The sequence below is a fragment of the Amblyomma maculatum genome, chromosome 7 (assembly GCF_055883805.1).
Source record: "Amblyomma maculatum isolate TAMU_Amacu chromosome 7, ASM5588380v1, whole genome shotgun sequence".
NCBI classification, from domain to species: domain Eukaryota; kingdom Metazoa; phylum Arthropoda; class Arachnida; order Ixodida; family Ixodidae; genus Amblyomma; species Amblyomma maculatum.
The window spans coordinates 64114264-64138627 of NC_139350.1; the positions used below are offsets into that span (position 1 = coordinate 64114264).

At 47.2% G+C, this 24364-nt stretch overlaps 2 protein-coding genes across 3 annotated transcripts in view; one reads left to right on the forward strand and one right to left on the reverse strand.

The window, feature by feature from the left end:
- Positions 1–2293, forward strand: part of LOC146183558 (mitochondrial amidoxime-reducing component 1-like) — a 65575-nt gene extending 63282 nt beyond the window's left edge. For both annotated transcript variants that reach the window (XM_084609144.1, XM_084609145.1), the window contains exon 8: positions 1–2293. In XM_084609144.1, coding sequence (XP_084465270.1) covers positions 1–145 — 145 coding nt within the window. In that variant the 3' untranslated portion in view covers positions 146–2293.
- LOC146183559 (solute carrier family 13 member 4-like) overlaps positions 962–24364 on the reverse strand; it is a 27207-nt gene continuing 3804 nt past the window's right edge. The window contains exons 2-10 of the mRNA XM_084608373.1: positions 24168–24287; positions 21476–21571; positions 18303–18383; positions 15748–15843; positions 12849–12959; positions 8819–8885; positions 5431–5592; positions 5203–5340; positions 962–1132 (exon numbers count right to left, since the gene is read on the reverse strand). Coding sequence (XP_084464499.1) covers positions 962–1132; positions 5203–5340; positions 5431–5592; positions 8819–8885; positions 12849–12959; positions 15748–15843; positions 18303–18383; positions 21476–21571; positions 24168–24287 — 1042 coding nt within the window. The remainder of the gene's footprint in view (positions 1133–5202; positions 5341–5430; positions 5593–8818; positions 8886–12848; positions 12960–15747; positions 15844–18302; positions 18384–21475; positions 21572–24167; positions 24288–24364) is intronic.

Genomic DNA, 24364 nt, shown 5'->3' on the forward strand with positions numbered 1-24364 from the left:
GTACAGAGTTGACAAATCCAAGCTAGGGCTTAAGAGGTATGAGTCCAAACCACTGCTTGGCATTGGTTCCATCCACGTTAAAGATGGCAGGATCAAGATTGGAGATGAGGTCTGTGCTGTGGTGTCTCCGAAACCACTCCTGTGAGAAGACTCCGCTTTCTTTGGGCCTTAGGAAAATCACTGCTGTGTATGCATTTTTCTGTCTTTAGAGCAGTAAAGAAAAGCCTTGAGCTGCCTTCTGCCTAAGTGCTTTGCATATTATATTGTGGGGAGAGCATTTGAAAGTTTTTGGATTGCGCTTTACACAAGTAGATCTTTTATGGAAAAGCAAGCTTTGCTGTCGCGTTTCGTACATCGGGTAATGCCGATGCTTGTGAGCAAATTGTGGTGTCTGTGAGCTTTTGCAGGAGCTCTTGATTGAATAGTCCTTTATTGGGTTAGTAATCCATTGAGATAGTAGTAGCACAGACAGACATGGACAGAGGGAAGAAGACGAACACAAGTCTTCTTCCCTCTGTCCATGTCTGTCTGTGCTACTATTATCTCTTGATTGAGGCACACGCTGACAGTGCTATGAACACAGTATCAATGCTGGGAAAGCCGATCGTGTTTCTAATTAATAGTTGCAATTCCATTCTGCAGCGGTCAGTGTTCATGTTTTACTACCGGTGTTCACAACTTTATATTTGCATTGTATGCGACTTCTCTTAGTGAGGTCAGTTCTCATCACACGTGACTATTTTCTGAGGCTTTATTTTATAGGAATTGAGCGATTCACCTCTGCTCCAGTCAGAGTATGAGATTGGCAGTGCCCCTCAACAGGCAGCACCTGTTTCAAGCATGTATTAATTTCCCTCGCTGTGCGAGGTGCAGCTATGATTAATACCTATATACAGCTGCACCACTGAATATAGAGCACATGGAGTGGCGAGGTGCAATTATGAGGAGACGGCAGGCGGCATCACATGAACCGAGGATCAGCCTCGTGAGACTGGTTTGTGCCCATGGTGGTGGCCACTCCATCCAGCCATGGTGGGGCCTCATTCCACTCGAAGATGTAGTAGCCAACTGTGTTAACCATCACCAGCGTAATGGTAATGCAGGCCACTTTGGTCATCAGACCAGCCACCATCTGCAACAAACATTGTTAATAAATTCTCATGGCACAGAACACTCCTTACTTAGTGTGAAACTGAAACTTGGATATTTTTGTAGAGGTGTCCCAAAAAAAACTTGTGTGTTGGTCTGGGAAAGGTTGTTTTAGCCGCTCTCCATTGATTCAAGTTGTACATTGTTGTCCCCTGAGTATTCCTGGCACATGGTAGTGCCAGTGATGTCTAGGAGCATTCATCAGAGCTGCAAAGCCCTGATACTGGGATGTATAGCAAGGGTATTATTTTATCATAGCCTCCCTGCCCTCAAATGTGCTTCAATGTGGGGACCAGTCCGTTAACATGTGCATGGGACAATGAGAAATCTATGAAATCAAGAATAAGAAGGCATACGCTCACCGGCACTGGACTTGAAACCAGTTTTTCACCCTATTCTTTGATCTTCAAAGCAGTTAAGTTCTTTCAGTTAGGTTGTTTTGTAGCAAAATGCCTTGCACATTTTACTACAAAACAACAGGAACTAACAATGAAAAGTGCCATTTTTTTATTGACACTTGCACAGCAACTTGATGCATCAAGTTTCATTTGTCTATTTCATAGTTTTATCTTGTTTCTTGTTTTGTTGTGATTGATTTAATGTTTAAAGTAGGGCTGTATGCCAGCTCAAGTATATATATTTTTTTTCTATGAACTTGCTTACAATTTACGATTTTGTGCACCTGGAGTTAAGTTTATTTACTAAATAAACTCCTGCACTTCGCACATATTCATTAAGGCATGAAGGGCAGCTTTGGGGGGACAGTAGTGAGATGGGGGGGTACCTGTGTATACTACCATGCATTTTTTTACCATTGCTGAAAAAAAAAATGGACCAGCATGGTTGGTTCCTTGAAATAAATTTTTACTCAGGGAGAGTGGTTGCCCTCTTTCGGATCCCAAAAAAACCCCGCTTGCAAGTTTACTTGCAAATGTATGCCTGGCACTGTAAAATATGCATTTTGAAGAATTTTTCTCTCTTAAGTGCTTGTTGTGTTCATTTTCTTAGAGTAAATGAAATTTATCTCTGCACTTATGTACTAAACCTTTGCAAATAAGGTAATAAGGTACCCTTGGGAAGTACTTTTTTCTCATGTTAAAATTGTACTCTTGTTGTGCAATAAATAAATGTTTCATCATTTAAGCACTTTGATTTCAATGTTGCCTGTGAAGGTTATTCAGTAAGTTGTCTACCCCAGTGTGTTTGCCACTGCAAGCTGGACATGTCTGGGCAGGTTGCGACATGTCTATACATGCAGCATACACTCTAGCAGTTTGATCTGGTGAAAGCACTGGAAGCGATGGAATGGCAAGCATAGTCCGGATTATGTCCACAAGTAATTCAGGTTGAAGGATTCAGAGCTTTGTCTCTTGAACTCCTTCCAAAGGAAAAAGTGAAGTCAGAAAGATTTCAAGAAAAAAATTTCTGCTGTGCATAATGATGCCCCAACTTTCTCCGGGGAAAACTTTTGAATTCCACGAACTGAGAATAAATAATGTGCAGTGTTCCATGTAACATTGCATGGAAAAAAGACAGTATGGGGCCTTGGGAAAGAAAATTATGGAGGACATGTGAACTCTGCCTTTAAGTGTATGACAAGATAGCATAGGCTACCAGCCCACAATAAAGCCCTATTTTTGCCATATGAATGAGCCTGCATTTCCTTGGGGTAATGTGAATGCAAGGGTCCTGGCAGGCTGATTGTATATGACTCACCCATGTGAAAGGAGAGACCAGAGTTGGGTAGCTTGTGTCAGGCGTAATGTCAGGCAATGCTATGTACAGTCAGTGTGCGGCTATGTCAGCTGCCAGCTACTGCCTGCCAGCACCGTGCTTGTGATTTTTCGCTCACGATGCCAATGCCATTTTTTTTTGGTGAACGGGGTTTTCAATTAAAAGCTACTACGTTAAAAGGCACTGAAAGAGTAAAAGTGGGGAAGGAGCAAAGGGCCACAGAAATGGCCATCTTGTAATACTGAGTAGCGGCTACTGCTGCTTGGAAAACTGCATGCACTAACATATTGGAAGCTTTGCTTCGCTTGTCTGTCAGCAGGAATCTAGCATGCTTCAATAATGTCTGCATGTGCATTGATTTCGTATTTTCAGCATGCCGTCTGTGTTTCTTTGGGAGAGAGGTCTCAACAGTGTGAGATTGTGCTGTAATTGCAGTAGAAGCTCGTTAATTAGAACTTCACGGGTCTGGGAAAAAAACGTTCGAATTATCCGATGTTCGAATTATTAATGGTCTCGACAAAACTAACAAGAACCATTTGCATTACGGAAAATGCACCGTATATTTACTCGCGTAACGAACCCACTTGCATAATGAACCCACTCACCCTGGATTTTTGCCTAAGAATTTGAAAAAAAAAAAAAAAAGGCGTCAGTCGTTCGCGCTTCCCTTTGTTTCGCCTGTTCGCGGTCCGCAACGCGTATCTTGGCAGTGCGCCAAGATTCTGTGCAGCGATAACACCACGGTGCGTTAACTTTTCACATTAGCTCAAGCAAAGGGGAGGGGGGGGGGGGGGGCGAACTTGGTAGGGTGCCAGCGCTTGCTTGTCTGGTTTTGCAAGCCTAGATTTCAGCAGGTTCGCATTATCATGTCATGGGCGAGTGGGGCAGGCCAACGGGCGCGGTCTACTGCCACTCAATCATTGGAACGCGCGATAGCAGCAATCGCCTTTTCAAGCGAACGATGCTAAAAGCTGGCGTCATGATCGCGGCTGACCGCGTACTTCGCTGACGACTGATGGGTTGGAAAAATGTTCGACTATCGCAAAAAAAAAAAAAAACAAAACAACAAAAAAAAAAAAAAACAATTCCCCACGTAACCAGCGTAACCCGCAGCGCCCGTCCGTCATAGCCTTTCATGGGCGTTGGCTGGGACCGCTCCGACAGTACTTATCTGTATTTGCGAATTAACAGGGCTCCAATTAACGAGCATTTAGTTGCGATTTCGGAGGTTGCGCGGAAGAGAGCAGGCAGCCGCGGACCCTCCGGCGCCGCCGGCCGCCGCGCCGGTCATGATGTCATTTAGGCTTTACCCTCCTCCTTGGTTTTACCTGGTTCCATCTTCTGTCCGTCTTCGTTTTGGCCGTGCGCAGCCTCTAACTATGCTGCTCTTTCGCGATTTTTTTTTTTTTTTTTTTTTTTTTGCCACGTGCTTTGTGCCAAGCTGCCCTGACGCGGCGGCGCGTAGTTCGAATTATCCGTAGCGGAGCCGACTCGCGTTCGAATTAACGGGCTTTCTTTTACACAGATCTCTATGGATCTTGGCTGGAATAAGTAGTGTAGTTCCATTTATTCGAAAATACGAATTATCGAGGTTCGAATTAACGAGCTTTCCTTTCCTTCACATCTTACACAGTTCTTTTCAAATTATCCTGAGATGTCAAACCCCCTCGCATGAAATTTGTGAAATGAAGTATAAAAAAGTTACACCAGTCCTGCCATAGATACTGATACCTGCAGTTATACAAAAATGTTTGATAGCACGATTCCGTCGAAATGGTTAATTCTATTATTTTTTGCACAATGAGGGAAACTGGTGACCTTGCTGATGAGATGCACCTTTCTGCTGCTGAGCTCGGGGCTGCTGAGGGATTAATTGGAGATGATGCCCATTCGTCGCATCCTGGTGAAGCACCCTTGGAGACATGCCTCAAAGGTGGAGGCCATACTTTTCAGTAGATTGTTGTGTGAAACTCATTGTAGGAACTCATGGCATTTGAAGCAGTTTCTGATATCATTCACGATTCTGATGGCAGAGCTCACTTCCCGGTGGTATTAGATGCCACAAATGTTGGCATTTGAGCAATACACATAGCAGTAATTTGGCCGAGAATATTCCAACATCATGCAGGAAAATCCAGAAAGCTATTGTTCCTGAATCGTTATGAGTGATCAAACAAGAGCTTCTATTATGGTCCCACACTGCATCGTGGGCTTTGATGTTGTTGTAGGTTGTTCTGGGTTTGACTTTCAGAAACCTTGTACACATTGCATGCACGCATGTTATTGCAGAGGGAGGTGCATCAGTGCGCATGTCCGTACCATGTCCCTGGCACCTAGGTCGGTGATGCTGTAGAGCAGCGCCAGCGCCATGGAACCCACGGGGAAGATGACCGATGTCGAGGCGCCCACCAGCACCGGGATAGCAAAGTACAGAGGATGGCACTTGTTGCTCACCGCCTGCGAGCCATGCGAACACACAAATCGCACGCGTATCTTTCGGCCAGAGCCCCGCACATTGGCGTGCAGCTGTGGCTACTTTGCCCGTACCACTTGGACGACAATTGGCATGAGCAGCGAGGTGGTGGAGTCATCTCCTATCAGCTCCGTGAACAGCGCCGAGCATGCGGCCAGCGCCGTTTGCGACAGCAGTAGGTTGGGCGTCGGTATGGAGGTCACCCGCTTTGAGACCCATGCCGCCAAACCGAACTCCTGCAGGCGCAGTTTTAATTGTGGCCAAAACTTCTGTTATTCTGCATGGTTTCTGCATTTTCTAATCGAGAAACAGCACTAACCTTCAATATAGAGAGCTCTTGAGCGTAAAAACTATTTGCAGACCCATGAAAATAGCAAAAATGTATAGGCCGACTCGTGATCCTTGCGAATCACTTGTACCCATAGTGCCCCTCCCCCTCCCCCACCCCCCCCCCCCCCCCCCCCTCCCTTTTTTTATGCGTGTGCTTTCAGTGCTGCCAGGGGCGAGACAGCTGCGCCAATTGCGTCGTTTCGATACAAATACAATATTTTGCGCCATGCTAGGCCGAAAGAATTAAACTGACCAAAATTGCGCCAAAAAGGCCAGGAGCGCGATACGATTCTTTTTTCGCCTCGCATGCGCGGCTTCCAGAGGCGTCTGAGCATTCGGAACGGTTTGCGGTTGCTGTTCAGTTCGCACCGCACTGAATACAACTTTCGAGGAATCGACGTGTGGTAATGCTAGTTAGGCCAGAAGCCGCGGTGAGATGCGGCGCGGCGTGGCACTTCATAGGGTCTCGGCACAATCAGATCGAGTGGCGATGAACGGCGAAGAAGGCGAATGGGTGCTGCGATCATTTTAGATCACTGTGCTAGGAGAGACGTGGCTCCAGCGGTATGCGTTTTGGGGACATCGCGGAACAGGCAGCTAGTACGTATGCGCACGCGCTAAATTGCGACCGCTTCGCGGACTAGGAGTGCATTCCTGCCTCCGTAAGTCTGGCGTCATGTGTGGGCTCGAAGCGGTTATTTCGAGCGGGAAAATGGGGAGAGGGGGGGGGGGGTGAGGAGGATCGAGGCACGACCCGCGTAGCCAGCCAGTGTTCACCAATATAGTTTGATGGAACTGTGGTGCACCGACACTCGTGCACGCTAGATATGGCATGCATAACAGCGATACGAGTCCCCCCATATCCGAAGTATACAACTCAGTGGCATCCTAAGCTGTATCGCACACATGACACAAGACGAGGGACTGAGAGCGAGAGGACACACACAGCACCTTGCGTGTCCTCTCGTTTTCAGTCCCTCGTCTTGTGTGCGCTACAGCTTGGAAGTATAAACCAACAAGCCCAAATTTCCACATTCTTCAGTGGTATAGTTTCGGTTTCTTTAACTGCGCGCAATACCGCCGCTGCTATCGCGTCCGCCGGCCTGTCGCGCCGCTTCGAGCGCTATCGGGCTTGCTACCGGTCTTTCATTTTGGTTGTGGGATGGCGTCACGCGTTCTAACCTATTCTAACCCCTGCGCATGTTCTCGCTTGCGTGCGTGTAGTATTTCTTACGATACGCAGAAACTGGGCGCATGGTCACGCGCTGTTCGCAGTCCGTGCAGTGAAGCATCTTCGAAATGCGACGGGGCCGTTTGTAAGGCGGCACCGCTTCTTCATCCGTGTGAAGAGAGTAGCCGAGGCTTTTACGATTTTAATGAAGATTTAACCGCATGCTCTCAAGCTGCTTCAAAATGCTGGTGCTGCTGCTGCCACACACACACACACACACACACACACACACACACACACACACACACACACACACACACACACACACACACACACACCACACACACACACACACACACACACACACACACACACACACACACACACACACACGCACGCACGCACGCACGCACGCACGCACGCACGCACGCACGCACGCACGCACGCACGCACGCACGCACGCACGCACGCACGCACGCACGCACGCACGCACGCACGCACGCACGCACGCACGCACGCACGCACGCACGCACGCACGCACGCACGCACGCACGCACGCACACACACACACACACACACACACACACACACACACACACACACACACACACACACACACACACACACACACACACACACACACACACACACACACACACACACACACACACACACACACACACACACACACACACACACACACACACACACAAAAGCACTTTCTACTACATAGCCGCTCAATAATGCCATTTTCTGCTCAAAGAGCTGCTCGATGAAATGCTGTTTTGGCCATCTCACCTCTGCTACATATTTGTGCTCGGGGCACGCCGATCATCTTGTCACCGCAACTCGCCGAAAACAGACCAGCGATGCCATATTTTGAAGATGTTCAAGCTCTTCTGTTCAAGCCGCTCGAAACCGCGGACGCACATCGCGAGCGGCGAGTGCGTCATCGCGATTAACGTGTGATCGGGACGGGCATGGTTCCCTAATTTTTTACGTGCACCGGCACTGGTGTTCCTACATGCCAGTAAAAAACGATATACTTCAGAAAGCTTACTTTCACAATAACAGGTTGGCTTCGCTCAGGTAATTCAACTGCATTGTTTCATATCGAATGTATACGAAGAATGCCAGCACTGTTAAAAAAATACAAGAGCGTTTTCTTTGACATAGCGGTAACGTGTATCAGAATACAGCCAAGGCGTGTTAACATGTTGATTAATATTACGTGCGTAGTTCTGCGCTGTGGTTTTCGATCCAACCCCGTGGCGTCACTGTCAGTCTGCTTCGCTCGCCACTGCACAAGAGTATTATAAGCTGTCGCCCCTGCCCGTCTACCCCGTGTCTTTCACACTCGCGCTGTGCATTGCATGTGTAGTTGTGACTTTATAGACTTCCATCCCTTCTCTTTGGATCCAAATATACCGCCGCTATCCCCCCCCCCCCTCCCCCCATAGTCACCGGTCTCGACAACGTTTGTCTGAAGCCTGACTTTGAAACTTTTGCCTCGAGTCGAAAACGAAATGAAATGAGACGTGCTCGCGCACATCCTTCGCATCCCATCAACTTAGCCTAATTGGCGGCTTTTTTTTTTTTTTTATCTCGAAATATGCTGTCGTCGTGGCCGCTGCAGCGTGGGAAATCTTGGGCCGCCCTCGAAGGAATGAAAAAAAAAAAAAAAGACAAAAACCTTTATTTTATAGAAGGTAAGAGGCCGCTCCTCGGAGGAAACGCGAAATTGAGCGGCCGCAGATAGCGCCAACAAGCGAGCGTCGCGCAGCGGCGCACCTGTAAAATTGGTAAATCGATTTACAGGAAAGGAAAGGCGCAGTATCTATCGCGCTTCTGGGTGGACCCCCATGGACCCCACACCCACGCCGTAAGCGAAGGAAGGTGTGAGTGAAAGAAAAGTGAATGGAGGGGCACGGAGTAATTTCGACCACCGGGGGTAAGCTCACTTTACCGGGGGTTGCAAAGCCGTCGGCGTAGTAGTAGCCGGCACCGTGTGTCGGAAATGAATGGGGGCTGCATAAAAAAAAAAAAAAAAAAAAAAAATCACCATCATCATCAGCCTGACTATACCCACTGCAGGGCGAAGGCCTCTCCCATATTTCTCCAATTAACCCGGTTCTGAGCTAGCTGCATCCACTTGACCCCTGCGAACTTCTTAACCTCATCCACCCACCTAAATTTCTGCCGCCTCCTGCTACGCTTTCCTTCCCTTGGAATCCAGTTTGTTACCCTAAGCGACCATCGGTTATCTTCTCTTCGCACGACATGTCCTGCCCATGTCCGTTTCTTCTTCTTGATTTCCACTAGAATGTCAGTAACTTGAGTTATTTGGGGTTCTAGTAATTGATTGGTTCGTGTGTGAGGCGATCACGAGTTAATGAAATCATTGTAATTGACGCCATTAATGAAATGAAAAATTGAAATGGTGGTTCAGATTTCAAAGTTCTCAGAATGAGAAGTCAATGCTTGATGATGCTAATTAAGAAAATTGGAGTGCTTAATCCTATAGCGCTGAAACGTGGAGGCTAACCAAGAGGGTTCGACTTAAGTTGACAACTCGGAGGGCTATGGAACGAAAAAATGGTAGGGGTAACATTAAGAGATAGGAAGCGTGCAGAGTGGGTCAGAGAAATAACTCAAGTTAGTGATATTCGAGTGGAAATTAAGAAGAAGAAATGGGCGTGGGCGGGACATGTAGTGCGAAGAGAGGATAACCGATGGTCGCTTAGGGTAACAAGCTGGATTCCAAGGGAAGGAAAGCGTAGCAGGGGGCGGCAGAAAGTTAGGTGGGCGGATGAGATTAACAAGTTCGCAGGGGTCAAGTGGATGCAGCTAGGACAGAACCGGGTTAATTGGAGAAATATGGGAGAGGCTTTCGCCCTGCGGTGGGTGTAGTCAGGCTGATGATGATGATGATGACGATGATCGATCTATTAAGTAATTGAAAAAAATTCGTTGAAAGGCGCCAAACTGATCAGAATGGAAGGCCGTTTCCTGATTCTATAGGTTTCGGCGTAAAAAAATAATAAATAAGCAAAAAATAATTACGAAGTAAAAAAATAAAACATCGTTCATGTGTGAAACGCTGTCGCGTCGTACCCTTACGGTGGAGTCCCCCAAATTTTTTATAATGTAAGCGCACGGACGCCTTTGCGTTCCGCTTCGCAGCTGCCGTCGCAGCCGGGTTCCAACTCGAGGACTCTGGTTTTAGTAGCTGAGCGTCCATGCGCCATGGCTTCTTTTCGCAGCGTCCGAGTGGGAGCGGTGGTCGGGCGAGCAAGTTACAGGCGCGCTGCTGTGCGGAGTTCGTGCTTGCAGGTGTGGTAGCCCATCTGTCTCCAGTTTCGCTTTCGTCAGGCTGAAGCCCCTATACCCCTAGATTCTCCGCACTGCAGCGGCCACGAGAATGACACTTTCAGAAATTTAAGAACTAATGTAGATATTATTAGCCTAACAGTAACTGTCAAGATGCTGGATACGCAATAATGGTTGACCAGCCTGTTAGTTCACGCGCCTTAGCCGCATCGTGATGCACATGGATACTGAGCGATATGCCGAAGAAAGTGCTCTTCTAACTCTAAAAGCCTTTTCTTTTTTTATTGCTTACACTTTTCCAAGAAACGCTGTATGTTCGAACGCTTATAATGAGGAAGATTGTGAACGCACGCTGAAATGGTCAGTATTTGAGGAGCAAGTGAAAAGTTGGGCATGCTTTTCATGCTGCGGCAACAAGTATCAAGGTTAAAAGGGGAACCATATCAAGGTACCGTGTTTAAAGCGCTAACCGCATGAGGTGACAATTCGCGGTGACACGCCGCGTGACGGGATGAGGGCCGCTAAAGCATTGCCGCTCGTCGCATGTCACTCAGTTTCTGGGTTTTTAGAAAATTTCGCGTGTCTCCCGGAAACAGCTCGCGAGGCAGCCAATCGCAGAAGGCTTTGGGGTGTTCGACTTCCGTTCTAGATTTTTTTTTTTTTTTTTTTTTTGGCGTGTGAAGTTTGTTTTCCTAGTCCGGTTTGGGCCAAGAACCTGGTGCCTGCACGCGTTCACTTGGTCGATTCGTGTATAGTATACGAGTCCATCGAGACAATTCAATAAAACTGGGTAGGGCAGTAAAGAAAAAAGAAAGGCTAGCGTGGCTAGATGTTAACTTTCGAAGGAGTAGGAGAAAGTCACTGCTTGCAATGATAGCCTGCATCGCAGTGTAGTAGCACACCGCTGCGCTCCGACCCTTTAAAATGCGATGCGTTATAAGAAATTTCATCAATGCTTTATCGTACTTCATGCTGTTAGTGTTAGAAATGGGATATAGCGTGATTGCACTCCCCTCGACCGAATGACGAGGCGGCGGTAACAGAACAACGCTGAAAACGCGCCTCTCACCCAAATTTTCTTGCCTCAGCCCCCGCCTCTCTCCCGTCTCACGCGATTTTCTGTCGTTACATTAAAATTTTTTTTTTTTTTGCTGCAACCTAACTTAGCGCCTCCGCGTTTCCGTAAAACCTCCTTATACAACGACGTCGTAACAGGCAATTTTACTTTGTTTTAGTCGCAAATCACGAAAATATGCCAGGATTAGAGATGCTGGGCGTCAAGAACGGCAGTTTTCTCAATAAAAGGCGTCTATACCAATCTGAGATCAACTTTTTAAGGCGGAAAGTTGGGCTAGTGTTGGTGATCTTTAGATTCAATGCGCGTGGTAACTAGTGCTAAAGACAGCGACAGAGGAGAAGCGAACACCACGCCGCTCGCCGGTTTTGCACTCGCGGAGTGAGCGAGTAATTTTCAAGTAATAAACAACAAAATGAACGGTTTTCAGCCCCTCTCCCCCCCCCCCCCCCCCCAAGGTATACTTCCGGCGTCATACTTTCAAGCGATGGTTGGATCCTCCAGCAGAGGAAACCAATTCTGTAATCTTATTTGGAAGCCATATTTGGTCATGCAGAGAAGGCGTAGGTCGACATGTAATGAATCAAATGAAAAGGAATCGAGTAAAAACATATTTTCGACTTGAATTGGACAGCTAGAGTACCAGCACGCTCGTCGATATTTGTCTTCTCTATTGGGCATTTGTATGTTCCAAAAGACACCAGTTGTTGCTGCGATTTCGCTAGCACTCCTGCTAAAGGAGCACTGCAGACATGACATAACACGTATGCGAGCACGGGGTATGAAAAAAGCTGCACAGGTGGTGTCATTTTGTAAGGAGCAAGTAGATGAGTCTTTATTGACTCTTTATGAAAGAAGAGTCGGCGTGGTCGGTGGCCCTTACGCTGGAATTTCATCGGCGACTGCTCCTGCCTTTGCTCTCTCGATGAGCTCTTTTAATCTGTCGATGTGTGAGCTGAACAGACCTACCTCGCACTTTTAGTTGTTGGCTGATTTATGATACCTAAGGTATAAAGGTCTTTTGACAGGACCGTACCATGTCGTGAAGGTCTGCCTCCATACAAAACCAGCATTATTCTGAATCTGTCTCTTGTAAGTCGATCTTTCCCCCCTTTCTAGGCATCTTCCCCCTCAACAACATTGCATCGGCACCTCTAAAAGGTCTCTGAACATGTTGGCACAGACAAAGAATAGGGAAGCTTGGCCGCGATTTTGCAGCTTTCCTATATTGTTCTTTATGTAAAAGTTTTTTGCTCTCGACTACGTAATCATCAGTGCAAAACCTGCTGTGTCGCGACCTTGTCTTGCGCATGCGCTGAACTGCTGGCCCATTTCTGAAGCAAGACACCTCCAGCCACGCCATCCGCCGAATGGCAACACTTCGCCAGTAAAAGATTTCGAAAAGTGCAAATAGCGGGTGTGAAAGTCAAGTGGGCGGCGCCAACATAGCTGAAAAACGCTACCTTCTCCAAACGGAGGTGTCAGCGTGACTAAAAGCAATGGTGTGATGAGGGTGTACACGTGCCTTTGTGACGAAGCCGAGCTGCAAGCTGCTCAGGTAGAGAAAGAATGCGCCCCATGGTAACCTTCGGGCCACCTTGCGAAAGTCGATCGGCCGGCCCAGGTAAAATTGCACCCAGGGGACAGCGAACACCAGTATCACACCCATGTAGTCGAAGTCGATGTGCTCTCGATAGCTGCAATAAAATTGCTTATAATAATGTTTAATGCTCCAAACAGACTAAGGCATAACCTCCTTTATGACTCGAGCTATGAGGGACGCTGTAGTAGAAGGCTCAGGAAATTTCGACCAACCTGACTTCTTTTCGTACATTGACGTCGCACAGGGCTGCTTCAATGAAGAGACAAAGAGGAAATCTCGAAATGCACTCGTCATTTATGAACCTTATCTGATCTCTGCTGCATCAGCGATACGAAGCGCACAGGTGAGTGAGGCTTTTCTTGCACTGGGTGGGAATCATTGAAGAATGCACAGCGCACCTAGTAGAAAGCCAACAGCGCCACCATTCCGGTTCGCACCACTTGTCACAAATGGGAAAATCAGCGCAAGGAAGGAGTTAGTCTGATAGAGTACCCCTCGGGAACATTAAAACAGCTAAGGAAGTCATGGGTCTGTTTCCTGTTTACGCTCGCATAAAATAGGGATGGCGCTGCCTAATCTTTGAAGCGAAAAGCTTCACTACGAGGGTCGGAGCCGAGCTTCGCGTATGCCGCGACCGAGTGACGTCCCAGCGACGTCCCAGCCAAGGCCAGCTGCGCAGCCCCCTCGCCAAGCTCTGCCGGCGTTACCCAGCAACGCTTAAGTGTGCGACTCCTCATTTAAAAGAAAAAATTACTGTCCATCCGGGAATCGAACCTCCATCCCTTGGATCCCCAGCCGAGCGCTTTACCGCCCCGGGTCGTGAAACGCTCTTCATAATTCAGCTTATATTGTCTACCGTGAGGATGATAGCGGGATTCCGCGAGTGACAGATACTGCGATTGGCGCGCAATTTGAAAATACCAAAGACTAAAATAGTTGTCACTTAATTAGGGTGACATCAAAGATGTGACGTCACCCATCTACCGTCAGCAGGGCCAGGCGGCATAGAGTTTCTTGCACTAACTAGAGGGAAAGCTGATGGCGCTGCATTTCAACCACCATGGGCGCGCTAAGAATCATGGGCCGGTGTGCTACTTGGTGCGGGACAGTCGGCTTTTCTCAGGTGCATGGAGTGGCTTTACTATGATGTTTCTTTTTCATCATCATCATCTCAAGGTGCGTACATAGACCGCGAAAGCCATAGTAGCGAAGGCGCAAAAGCAGACGTCGCCAATAAAAGGTTTCTGTTTCCTGAAATGCCACTAAAAACTTCCTTAAGTAATTTCGCAACTATAAATATTTCCAAAACCTTTTTTTTTTTACTTTCAAAGTGCCTATTAAGTGCAAAGTATTGGTATTTGTTCTGCTCAAAACTAAGCCAATAGGAGAAAGAGCCATCGCTTATATTGGATAAATCTCACACTGACATGCTGTTTCTCTATCTTTTTGCAATTTATAGTCACAATATTCAATGTTAGGACGTTATTTACAGTAGAACAACGTTTATCTTTGCATTAGTTTTGTCCAAAAGTTGTAGGTCTGCACTCGGTAGCTCTCCGGCCCATGATGCTTTGGGCTATAGTGAACTAAAATACTTTTGAGCTATAGTGTAGTTTACTGTACTTCGAGCGCCCATGGTGGCTGAACTGGTCGTCTGGAAACTTCATGCAAGCTCCCATAGATGGCAGTACAGCTTTCCCTCTAGGTAAGAGTAAGAAACTATGCCAAGCGGGAACGATCGTGCGCTCCAAAGCCGCCGGGCGGCGCTTCTTGCCTTCCGCGAGTGACAGATGCTGCGGCTTTCTGTTCCCGTAAACGACATTATAGAACGCCGGGGAACTTAGACGCGCTCGACATGGAAGCCAAGGAGAGTTTCGCTGCTGGCGAAAGGCGCAGAAGACTGGAGAAATTAACTTTTTCTGATCTCGTGGTAGTCACTGCTTCTCGCTACGTATATCCAGGCATAGCAGAGCTAAGCCATCTTTCATTTTTTTGTAACGGTGCCCCCTGGCGAATCAGACGAAGCGAACAAAGAAAATCACGTCTTAGGAAAGCCCAGATGTTTTGCCGTGAAGACAGCTGCTAAAGTGGAAGCGGCATGCTGAATCCTTAACATGGCTGTGCCTTGGCAGATGCTCATGAGTTATTAGTCTCATACTACAAAGCTGCTAAAACTGGGGATTCCCCTGAACCTTTGACCGTTTAATTCCGTATGTCCAATTTTAGGAGCGCTACTGTCGCTCGCTTGCTCCCCTCCATTCCCTTGTCACGGTCGACAGCCGCGGTTGGTCAGTGGTAGTGCGTAGTAGGGCGTTCGGCTACTGAGGTTGAGGACCCGTGTGCGGCCACGTTTTTATATTGAGGGAAAACTGGAAGGGCGCCTGTGCTGTGCGACGTTGGTGCACGGTAAACTCCTCAAGTGGTCGAAATTATTCCCTCCTCTATACGGCGCCCAGTTCATTTCTCATTCCCTTCACGTACCTTCCCTCACGGCGCAGTTGAGGTGCCCATTGAGAATTGCGAGAGCTAGTGCTCCTTTCAATAAAGCCTATTTTCAGTTCGCGCCAACCTCGGCGGCTGGTTCGAAGCGCGCGCTCCTCCAGCTAGGGGCGCAATTGCTGCGTGCCTCATCGCCTCTCTCAAATATCCCTCGGTCTGCGTTTTCACAATGCCTACAAGTGAGTTTGAGGAAACAAGGGTAATACTGTTGATGCGGTCAATTTATGAGCGCAAACTGAACGTGGCACATGCTCGCTGATTTCTGGGGATTTTGTGACCGGCGCAACACTGAAAGATATGATCACTGAGGAGTGCTCTGCTGGAAGTGGCATCGGCTAATGGTCGCAGAAACTGAGGAAATATCATGAACATTTTTCACTCACTCGACGAAGTGGTAGGGTCCTCTCCACTCGAGCACGTTGAGGGTGTGGGCCATGATCCACGTAAACAGCACCGTTGTTGGCACCAACTCCGGATGCCTGTGCACGCGGTAAGAGCGAACTGTAGCCTATGTCTTAAGATCTCCCTCTACGTGACAATGGCTACAGGTTTCAGTAGGCTGCTCGACGATCTCCAGCGGGCATGAAGCACAGCTGCGTCTTTTGGCGCGAGATAGTCAAAGCTAGTTAAGCCGCAGATAATAGCGTTTGCAATATTTCTGAAAACTGATATGCTTCTTACTAAATATCTGATTGCAACTAAACGCCTAACTGAAATATTTTAGCCCCGCCCCGGGGTTAGGTGGCTCTACTTCTGCGCCCAAGGATGCGGGATAGAATCCCGGCCGCGGCGGCCGCTTTTCGATGGAGGCGAAAAGCAAGGCGCCAGCGTGCTGTGCGATGGTCGAAATTTCCATAGCCTCTCAACCACGGCGCCTCTCGTAGCCTGAGTCGCTTTGGGACGTTGAACCCCATAAGATAAATTTCTTGTAGTTCCGGTTTCAACAGTCGATCAGGTGATCGAGGCACTTGAGGCGTACAAAACGCGATATTACAGCCGCTTGTTCATGCGTTGTCATTCCGGAACTTGGTGCAGGCTGGCGTAAGGCTCGGGGTGAATTCAAACGTTCATGAGGAAATTTACATAGTAGTTCTTTCTTTGCCTGAGGGGACCTTCTTTTCAGGAATAGACAAATTTCTTTTTTTTTTATGAACGACATTTATGGCTTCAGGGCATCGAGGGTTATGTAATGAAGGATGATGAAATTATTCACCATCATCATCATCATCATCATCATCGTCATCAGCCTGACAATACCCACTGCAGGGCGAAGGCCTCTCCCGTATTTCTCCACTTAACCCGGTTCTGTGCTAGCTGCATCCACTTGACCCCTGCGAACTTCTTAACCTCATCCGCCCACCTAACTTTCTACCGCCCCATGAAATTATTAACTTAATGGAAAAAGGTTTGTTGATTTTATGGAGTCCAGAAGTGGTCGATGATGTGGTCCCTGCGTACAGGTAATATATCATGCAGCAGGATTCCTAGGTGACAGACTGCACTTCTACAACACAAATGCGTGCTGTAGCATTCAACGTCGTATGGAGATATTTTAGTGCCAGGTTACGGCGCTTTAAATACAAGTTACCCTAAATGAGAGTTTAAAAGGGAGTAGCGCTCCTCTACAGCACTTCCTAGTATGGCGTACATGAATTCTACGAAGTTATCGGTGTATCTTTTATGTAGCGTGCCAAATAAAAAAAGACGGTTGAATTACTGCACTATTCGCAAGTGTTGCATGCCAGTACTCTTTTTAGAGACCGAAGGAGCAAAAAAGAAAAAAAAAAGGAAATGCAGGCGATGTTCAAGCCATAGTTGGTTTTCTGTCCAGTTAAACGATCGAGTTAGCTTAAGACAGTGCTTGAACTTCAACAGACATGCGTGCTGTAGCATTAAATTTCCAGTGGCGGATTACGGCACTTTAAACTCAATTTTTACCCTGAATGAGAGTTTAAAAGACAGTAATGTCCTCTACAACACTTCTTAGTATGAGCAGGACATGCTGCCCATGCCCCGGTGTTGATTACAGTCACTAAATATACGGAATGCTATGCTGTTGTCAAAAAATGTGAACCCACACGTTAACTCCCCCCCCCCCCCCCCCCCCATTTGAGGCTCTTAGCAAATAAAGGCGACCTTTCGCTTCTTTATAATTCTTTTCTTGCCCTCTGGCTCCTACTATCTCAAATGTGCCCTTCTAACTCACCGCTCTGGGCCCGTATTCCGAGTTCGCGTCGTTATCGAAGTGTCGCTATCTCACGTGACCTCGAGCCATCTGATTGGTCGAAACGCCGGAACATGACGTTGCCGCCTCTTTAGGTACCGTAGTGACAACACCCGGTTCCAGTGTTTCTACCAGATGGTTCGAGGTCACCTGAGATAGCGATACTTCGATAACGATGCGAACTCTGAATACGGGCTCTGGTCTCTCCATTTCCGCGTTTTATTTTGCGGACCGTGGAACCACGACACCAGAGATCTTGAGATTAGCAATTACAGAAGACCGAAGCATCGGTGAACACTTTGACCACTATACAGTAAGTTTGCAGTAACTTCGCTTTGTTTTCACTGCCAGCCGTACATGTACCGTATTTTTGGTGATGGAAGTCTACCCCAGGATGGATGGGGGGGGGGGGGGGGAGGAATACGGCGTTCTTTAATGGATCGACTACGGCAGATTTGTTGGTAATCATTCAACACTTTGCTTGCGCAAAGACTGGACAAAACGAAGAAACACCTATGACATGTATCTGTACATGTCACGTGTTTCGCATTCTGTTCCGTCTTCTTTGCTGATGCACGTACAGCGTCTTCGTTGATTACGATGCAATGAGGTCCCACAGTCCTTTGCATTAACCTTATGTAGTTTTTATTAGTTCGCACGTGATAGCGTACTAAACTTATGATTAACGAATGAACGAACGATTGCAGCTCGTACCTGAAAAGCCCTATGTCCTTGCTGATGCTCTGAACTAGCAGATGAATGGCAACCTGGGCTTGCTGATCTTCAGGCGCGTCGCTGCATAAAATTGAAATTCCAGGTGATCTCAAGGATGATGCCTGTATACGAATATGCGCGCGCAGAGTATAAGCCCTTTCTATAGTTTTCAAACAGTCGCGCTTGCCACTGACAATGGGCGAAGAGACACTTCTGTGTCACAGGGCGATAACGTCTTATCGCTGCATTGATCTGATTAAACCCCGATAGCGAGGAGCAGTATTACTATAAAGTAATATACCGGGTGCTCTTTTTTTTTTTTTTTTTTGTGAGAAGGTCCAAACTTAGAGAAAAAAAAAAAGACCAACTGACATTAGAATATTTTAGCCCTCGGGCTATATTCGGTGCTCTGGCGGACACCAGGTAAGAAGCAGAAAGCACCAGTTCGCTAAATAACTAAATGCGTTAATTAACTTTGTAATTAAATTTTTTTTATTTTAGGGGACATGCTGTATTCGCAGAATCCGAGCTCGTCCTTAAGACAGTATAACTGCGGAATTTTTTTTTTTTCGAAAAGATTGTAGTGGATTTTACAAGGCCCGAAAATTTGACCTCGATAAGTGGTTTCTCCCAGTAACACAGCGCCAGCGGCACGTCCGACCTAGAACGTTCGGTCAATGCGCACCTTGAGGCCGGACGCACTGACTGCGCGCATTGGATGCAGACGCGCGGCTCTCAGCCAGGCTGTGGTCGAAGCGAAATTGACAACAAACTGTGGTTCTGCCTTTAAGGTGATGCCAGCAGAGTGACAAAATCTGGGGGTGGAGCGATCTACGTCACAGGCGCTGTGTTAGTATGTGAAACTGTCTATCAGGGTGACAATTGTGGACCTTGTGACAGGCGATATAATTTCTCTAAGAAAAGTTGTTTCCTCGGTTGCACTATTTGGAGGACGCGCTACAATTATGCAACTACACGTAACCCTTAAAATGAAAAAATTATGAAGTTAATTAGTGAACTAATTGAAGCAGTTTTGTTTGACTCTTATCTGGCGCCCGCCGGAGCCTCGGATATAGCCCCAGGCTAAAATGAATCTAAAGCCAGTTGCCTTTGTCTTGAAAATTTAGACCTAAAAAGAGAGCACCCGGTACAGCTGTCAGGAGCAAACGTAACAGAACCCACCCCCCCCCCTTTGAAGTTCTGAACCGTGCTAGGGTGCCTCGATGAGCGCGCTCCTCTGCCCCATGCGGGCGCCCCCTGTCGGTGCACTCCTAGCTTCGAGACAGGCACAGTGCGAAAATGTCGGCATCAGGAGTGCATCGCCAGGGGGCGCCCGCATGCGGTGTACTGTCCACCGCACAGATGGGCAGCTAAAGTATTTAAATACCTGTACCTAAAAAGCGCTGACTCACAATGGAGGAAAGAAACTAAGAAACTAACCAGTAGCTATGCTGGTCACAAGGACGAAGAAATAAAGAGCGTTAGGCAACAGGTGAAAAGCACAGAAGGTAAAAATTGGATAAATTCGATGGAATAGAAACAGAGTGTAGAATTATACCGAAAGTGGAAAATGCAGATCAGGAAGGAAGCTTTCTTTGATAACTCAAGAGGCAGTGCCCTACTTTTTGAAGCTAGATCAGGAGCCTTAGAACACGCAGCTACAAAAAAAAAAAATTAACAATGAAGATGACGCATGTGCTGTATGTGTTGACTCCAGTGAAACAATTGACCATATTATACTCGAATGTAATGGTATCCATCCGGAAGTCGATGCAGGCACAGTCACTCTTCCTGATGTTCTGGGGTTTAGAGATACCATTGGCCGGGTGAATAAGCCGGCGGTGGAAGCCAGCAAAAAACAACTGGAAGATTGGTGGCTTAAAAACAGAAAAGTGACAGAATGTTAGTAATGTAGAAACAAAAATTCAATAAATAGAATGATGGTATAGTTAACCAATCTAAAACAATAATTAAGATATAGGGAGAAAAGTGAGCATGATAGCTACTGCTACTACCCCGTCTCCAAGGGGACGCTCCTATATTCCATCCATCCATCCATCCATCCGTCCGTCCGTCCGTCCGTCCGTCCGTCCGTCCGTCCGGCCCGTCCGTCCGTCCGTCCGTCCGTCCGTCCGTCCGTCCGTCCGTCCGTCCGTCCGTCCGTCCGTCCGTCCGTCCGTCCGTCCGTCCGTCCGTCCGTCCGTCCGTCCGTCCGTCCAGTGCAGTCCAGTTAAGATTTTGGAGCGGGTCTATTAGTTTTGTTTAAAGCGAACTGAATCATTGTGTTATAACTTCTTTGCCCTGTAACACCCCTGTAAGGGCCCACAGGAGATCTTTCAGATTGGAGTAGGAAGCGCATTAGCCTTATAGATGACCGCCGCGCTTCGCCGAACCTCGAAGACAAGCCTGCAAGTTTGTCTCTCTATATTAGAACCAAATTGGCTGATGCACCTTGGACGCGCAAGTTGTAATCGAATCATTCCTGACTGTTTGCTGCGACGCTGCCGATTACATCACTCATGCTGTTTTTGTGCTTTCCAACGCTTTGCTAAGTGATCAATGCCTGGAGCAAACCGCTCCGAGCTACACTGCAGTTTTATCATGATTTGGCGTGAACATTGTAGTTTTTTGGAAATGATTCACAAGACTCCATAGTCGTCGTCCCCTGCTGAAGGAAAAAGCATAATATGTCGGTGCAGGAACTTTATACGTTGTTTTTATTTTTATTTCATTGAACAGTGTTTTTCTCGTCTTCATGCAGTAACTGTGCTTAAAAGATGGTCTACATATTCTCATAAACGGGCTTCATATTGCGAGCTAATTGCAAATATGAAGTCGTTAAGGTGAAAGTAAGTTTAGGCCGTACGTATATATAGCGCCTTGGACAGCTGACTTGCCTTTTTGCGCATAGGACGCCGCGCTTAACTGCCGTATTTACTCCAATCGAAGCAACCCCCCCCCCCCCCCCCCCCTTTTTTTTTTTTTCACGACCGCAATGCCGAAATGCTTAGATTTTAAACATATAATCCCGGAGACTGCGGCAGGCGCAAAAAGGCGACGAGGGGGCTAATAACTATAGAAAATACTGCACATAAAGAAGCGACGAACGACACGATGTATTGGTGAAAACGTTGCCTAAAAGGCTGTCTTACTATGTGCAAAGGAAGACGCACTTGAGACGCAGCCAGAAGGCGGCGAGGCCGACCATCTCGGCTGGAAACAGCATGATCCACCATATGGCGTTCGACATGATGGACAGCTGGAACCTGCTGCGGTTGAAGCGATTACATTATTCAATCGATTAGTAGCACATCAAATGAGTCCTCTGAGACGTTGGGGCGCGTTTGTTACAATGTGTTCTCTGCTTCATGGTCGGCCTTTGTAATTGGCCAGCTTAAGACTCAGCTGCATGTGAGCGAAAAGGGGAGCGACGCGACGCGACGAGGCGGCGCGGCGAAAGCGGTCATCATTCTCTCTGTCGCCTACTGAGGAAGATACATGCTCGCGACAGCGCGAACTGACGGCAACGCGAAACGGCGACGATGCTCTGTGTTGCTGGCATAGCGCACCCCAAAACTATTGACACATGCCACAACAGTCATAACAATTTCAAGAATTGAAGTATTTTGCGACAGCATCTAAAATAAAATGAATTAACACACCATATTGAGTTTGAAGCATTTAACATGTGTTACCTTGAGTTATGGAAGTAGTCACGTGACCTCTTGCGTTTTTGGTTGTGATTAGACGTTCACTGAATCCTTGGTCATTCACCATTGTTCGTACAAAGCGACAAATTTACGCGGCAATGCGCAATACAAAAAAAAAAAAAAAAAAAGGAAGCGTGCGAAATGAGCGGCAGTGACGAACGCTTCGCGTTCATGCTGTTAGTTTAGCACGCATCCACTTCCGGGCGAACGAGAGAAAATTTCGGCAGATCCGAGCGGCGAGCCAGGCGACACATGTATTTTTGTTGACGCGAAGGCTTCACGCGACGCGTGCCGCCGTCACATTCGCGTGAGTTTTCGCGTACATGCAGCTCAGCCTTTAAGCGTGACGATGACGGAGAATCTCTCCGAGAAGCAGCTCTTGTAGTAATCTTGCGAAACTTCTGTAAAGACTATACGACAGGAAGAGAACGGAAGGACGGGAGACTGAAGTCAACACACACAATAACACAGAACGCTCTTCCACCCGTTTTATTAGAACAGGTTGAAGATTAGAACGACTTTAGACACCGCATTTATAAGCTTAGCAACAACACAGCGGACTTATCGCGGTTATCACATGCACTGACAAGGCGAGACAGACATGTTTGCTGTCACTGTTGCACCGATGTCGCAACCGTTGCGTGGTTTTCGTTTCTGGTCCTTCCGTCCTCTTTTTCTCGCATAGTTTTTTGTAGTTTCCAAACGTGCACCAACTGGTGAATCGAAACGTACCACTGCCTGGAGCGAAACGCTCCGAGCTACAATTTTATCGTGATTTGGCTGGACGTTATAGTTTTTTTGGAGACAATTAACAGCTGGACTTCGGAGGAGGAACAAAACGCAACCAGTTCCGGCTTGGAGTCCCAACCCATCGCAGAAGAGGGCGCGATGTGACTACACGCGCAATGAGATTGAAATAATCATGCTCCATAGCTTTATTTTTGTGCTCATTATTTTAAGAAATTATGTAATTACTCTTATTTGGAAAGATCTAAAAATGAATCTGGGTCATGTTTTCTGACAAAACGAGTTCCATCGTCAAAGGGTCAAGACAAGCTGTGCGGTTTTCATCAACATAAAAAAGGCAGAACAAGTGGTTCATTGATTTCTGAAAACTCTGTGAGCTCAGCACAGCCTCTTATGAAGTGCTAAATCGCTAGCGGGTGATGATGCAGGTTATCAGTTTTTGACTTCTTGCTAGGGCAAAAGGCGCCAATAACAGTTCTCTTTCTAAGAGGTTCGCTTGTCAGCCGAAATGTCTCTGCCATCCAGGCATGGGTAGTACTTTTTCCGTTCCATATTGTGTCGGTCCTATGGAAACATAGAGTTCCTCACACTAACTAGAGGGAAAGCTGAGGGCGCTGCACTTCAGCCACCATGGGTGCGCTAAGAATCATGGGCCGGTGTGCTACTTGTTGCGGGACAGTCGGTTTTTCTCGGGTACGTGGAGTGGCGTTACTGCGATGTTTCTTTTTTGTCATCATCATCATCTCAAGGTGCGTACATAGACCGCGAAAGCCATAGTAGCGAAGGCGCAAAAGCAGACGTCGCCAATAAATGGTTTCTGTTTCCCGAAATGCCACTAAAAACTTCCTTAAGTGATTGCACAACGATAAATGTTTTCATAACATTTTTTTTTATTTCAAAGTTTGCCTATTAAGTGCGAAATATTGGTATTTGTGCTGCTCAAAACTAAGCCAATAGGAGAAAGAGCCATCGCTTATATTGGATAAATCTCACGCTGGCATTCTGTTTCTCTCTCTTTTTGTAATTTATAGTCACAATATTGAATCTTAGGACATTATTTACGGTAGAACAACGTTTATCTTTGCATTAGTTTTGGCCAAAAGTTGTAGTTCTGCACTCGGTAGCTCTCCGGCCCATGATGCTTTGAGCGCCCATGGGAGCTGAACTGCCGTCTGAAAACTCCATGCAAACTCCCATAGACGGCAGCACAGCTTTCCCTCTAGGTAAAAGTAAGAAACTCTATGTATGGAAATGCATGCGAACAGCACTGACATGCGCGTGGGACTCCAACAGGTTTCCCTGTGATAACAGAGCTACTGCAGTTAGAGTCAAACTACTTCGTAGTGAGAAAGCGATGTAACGTGACGGCCGGCCGGCTGTGCACGTGAAAACTTGTCTGTGCGCTTACTTCTCGAGGTAGCCGATGACGTTCCTCTGGACACTGCCTTGCACGCGGGACAGCATGTTGGAGAGGGAGGAGGCCACGACCACGCCCATCAGCAGCTGGTTGCGAATTATATGGTAGCGTCTGCGTGCGCAACGACGAGCACCAATTCGGTATATCTGCGGCTCACGAAAAGCATTCTCGAAATAGGTCGTTCGAGG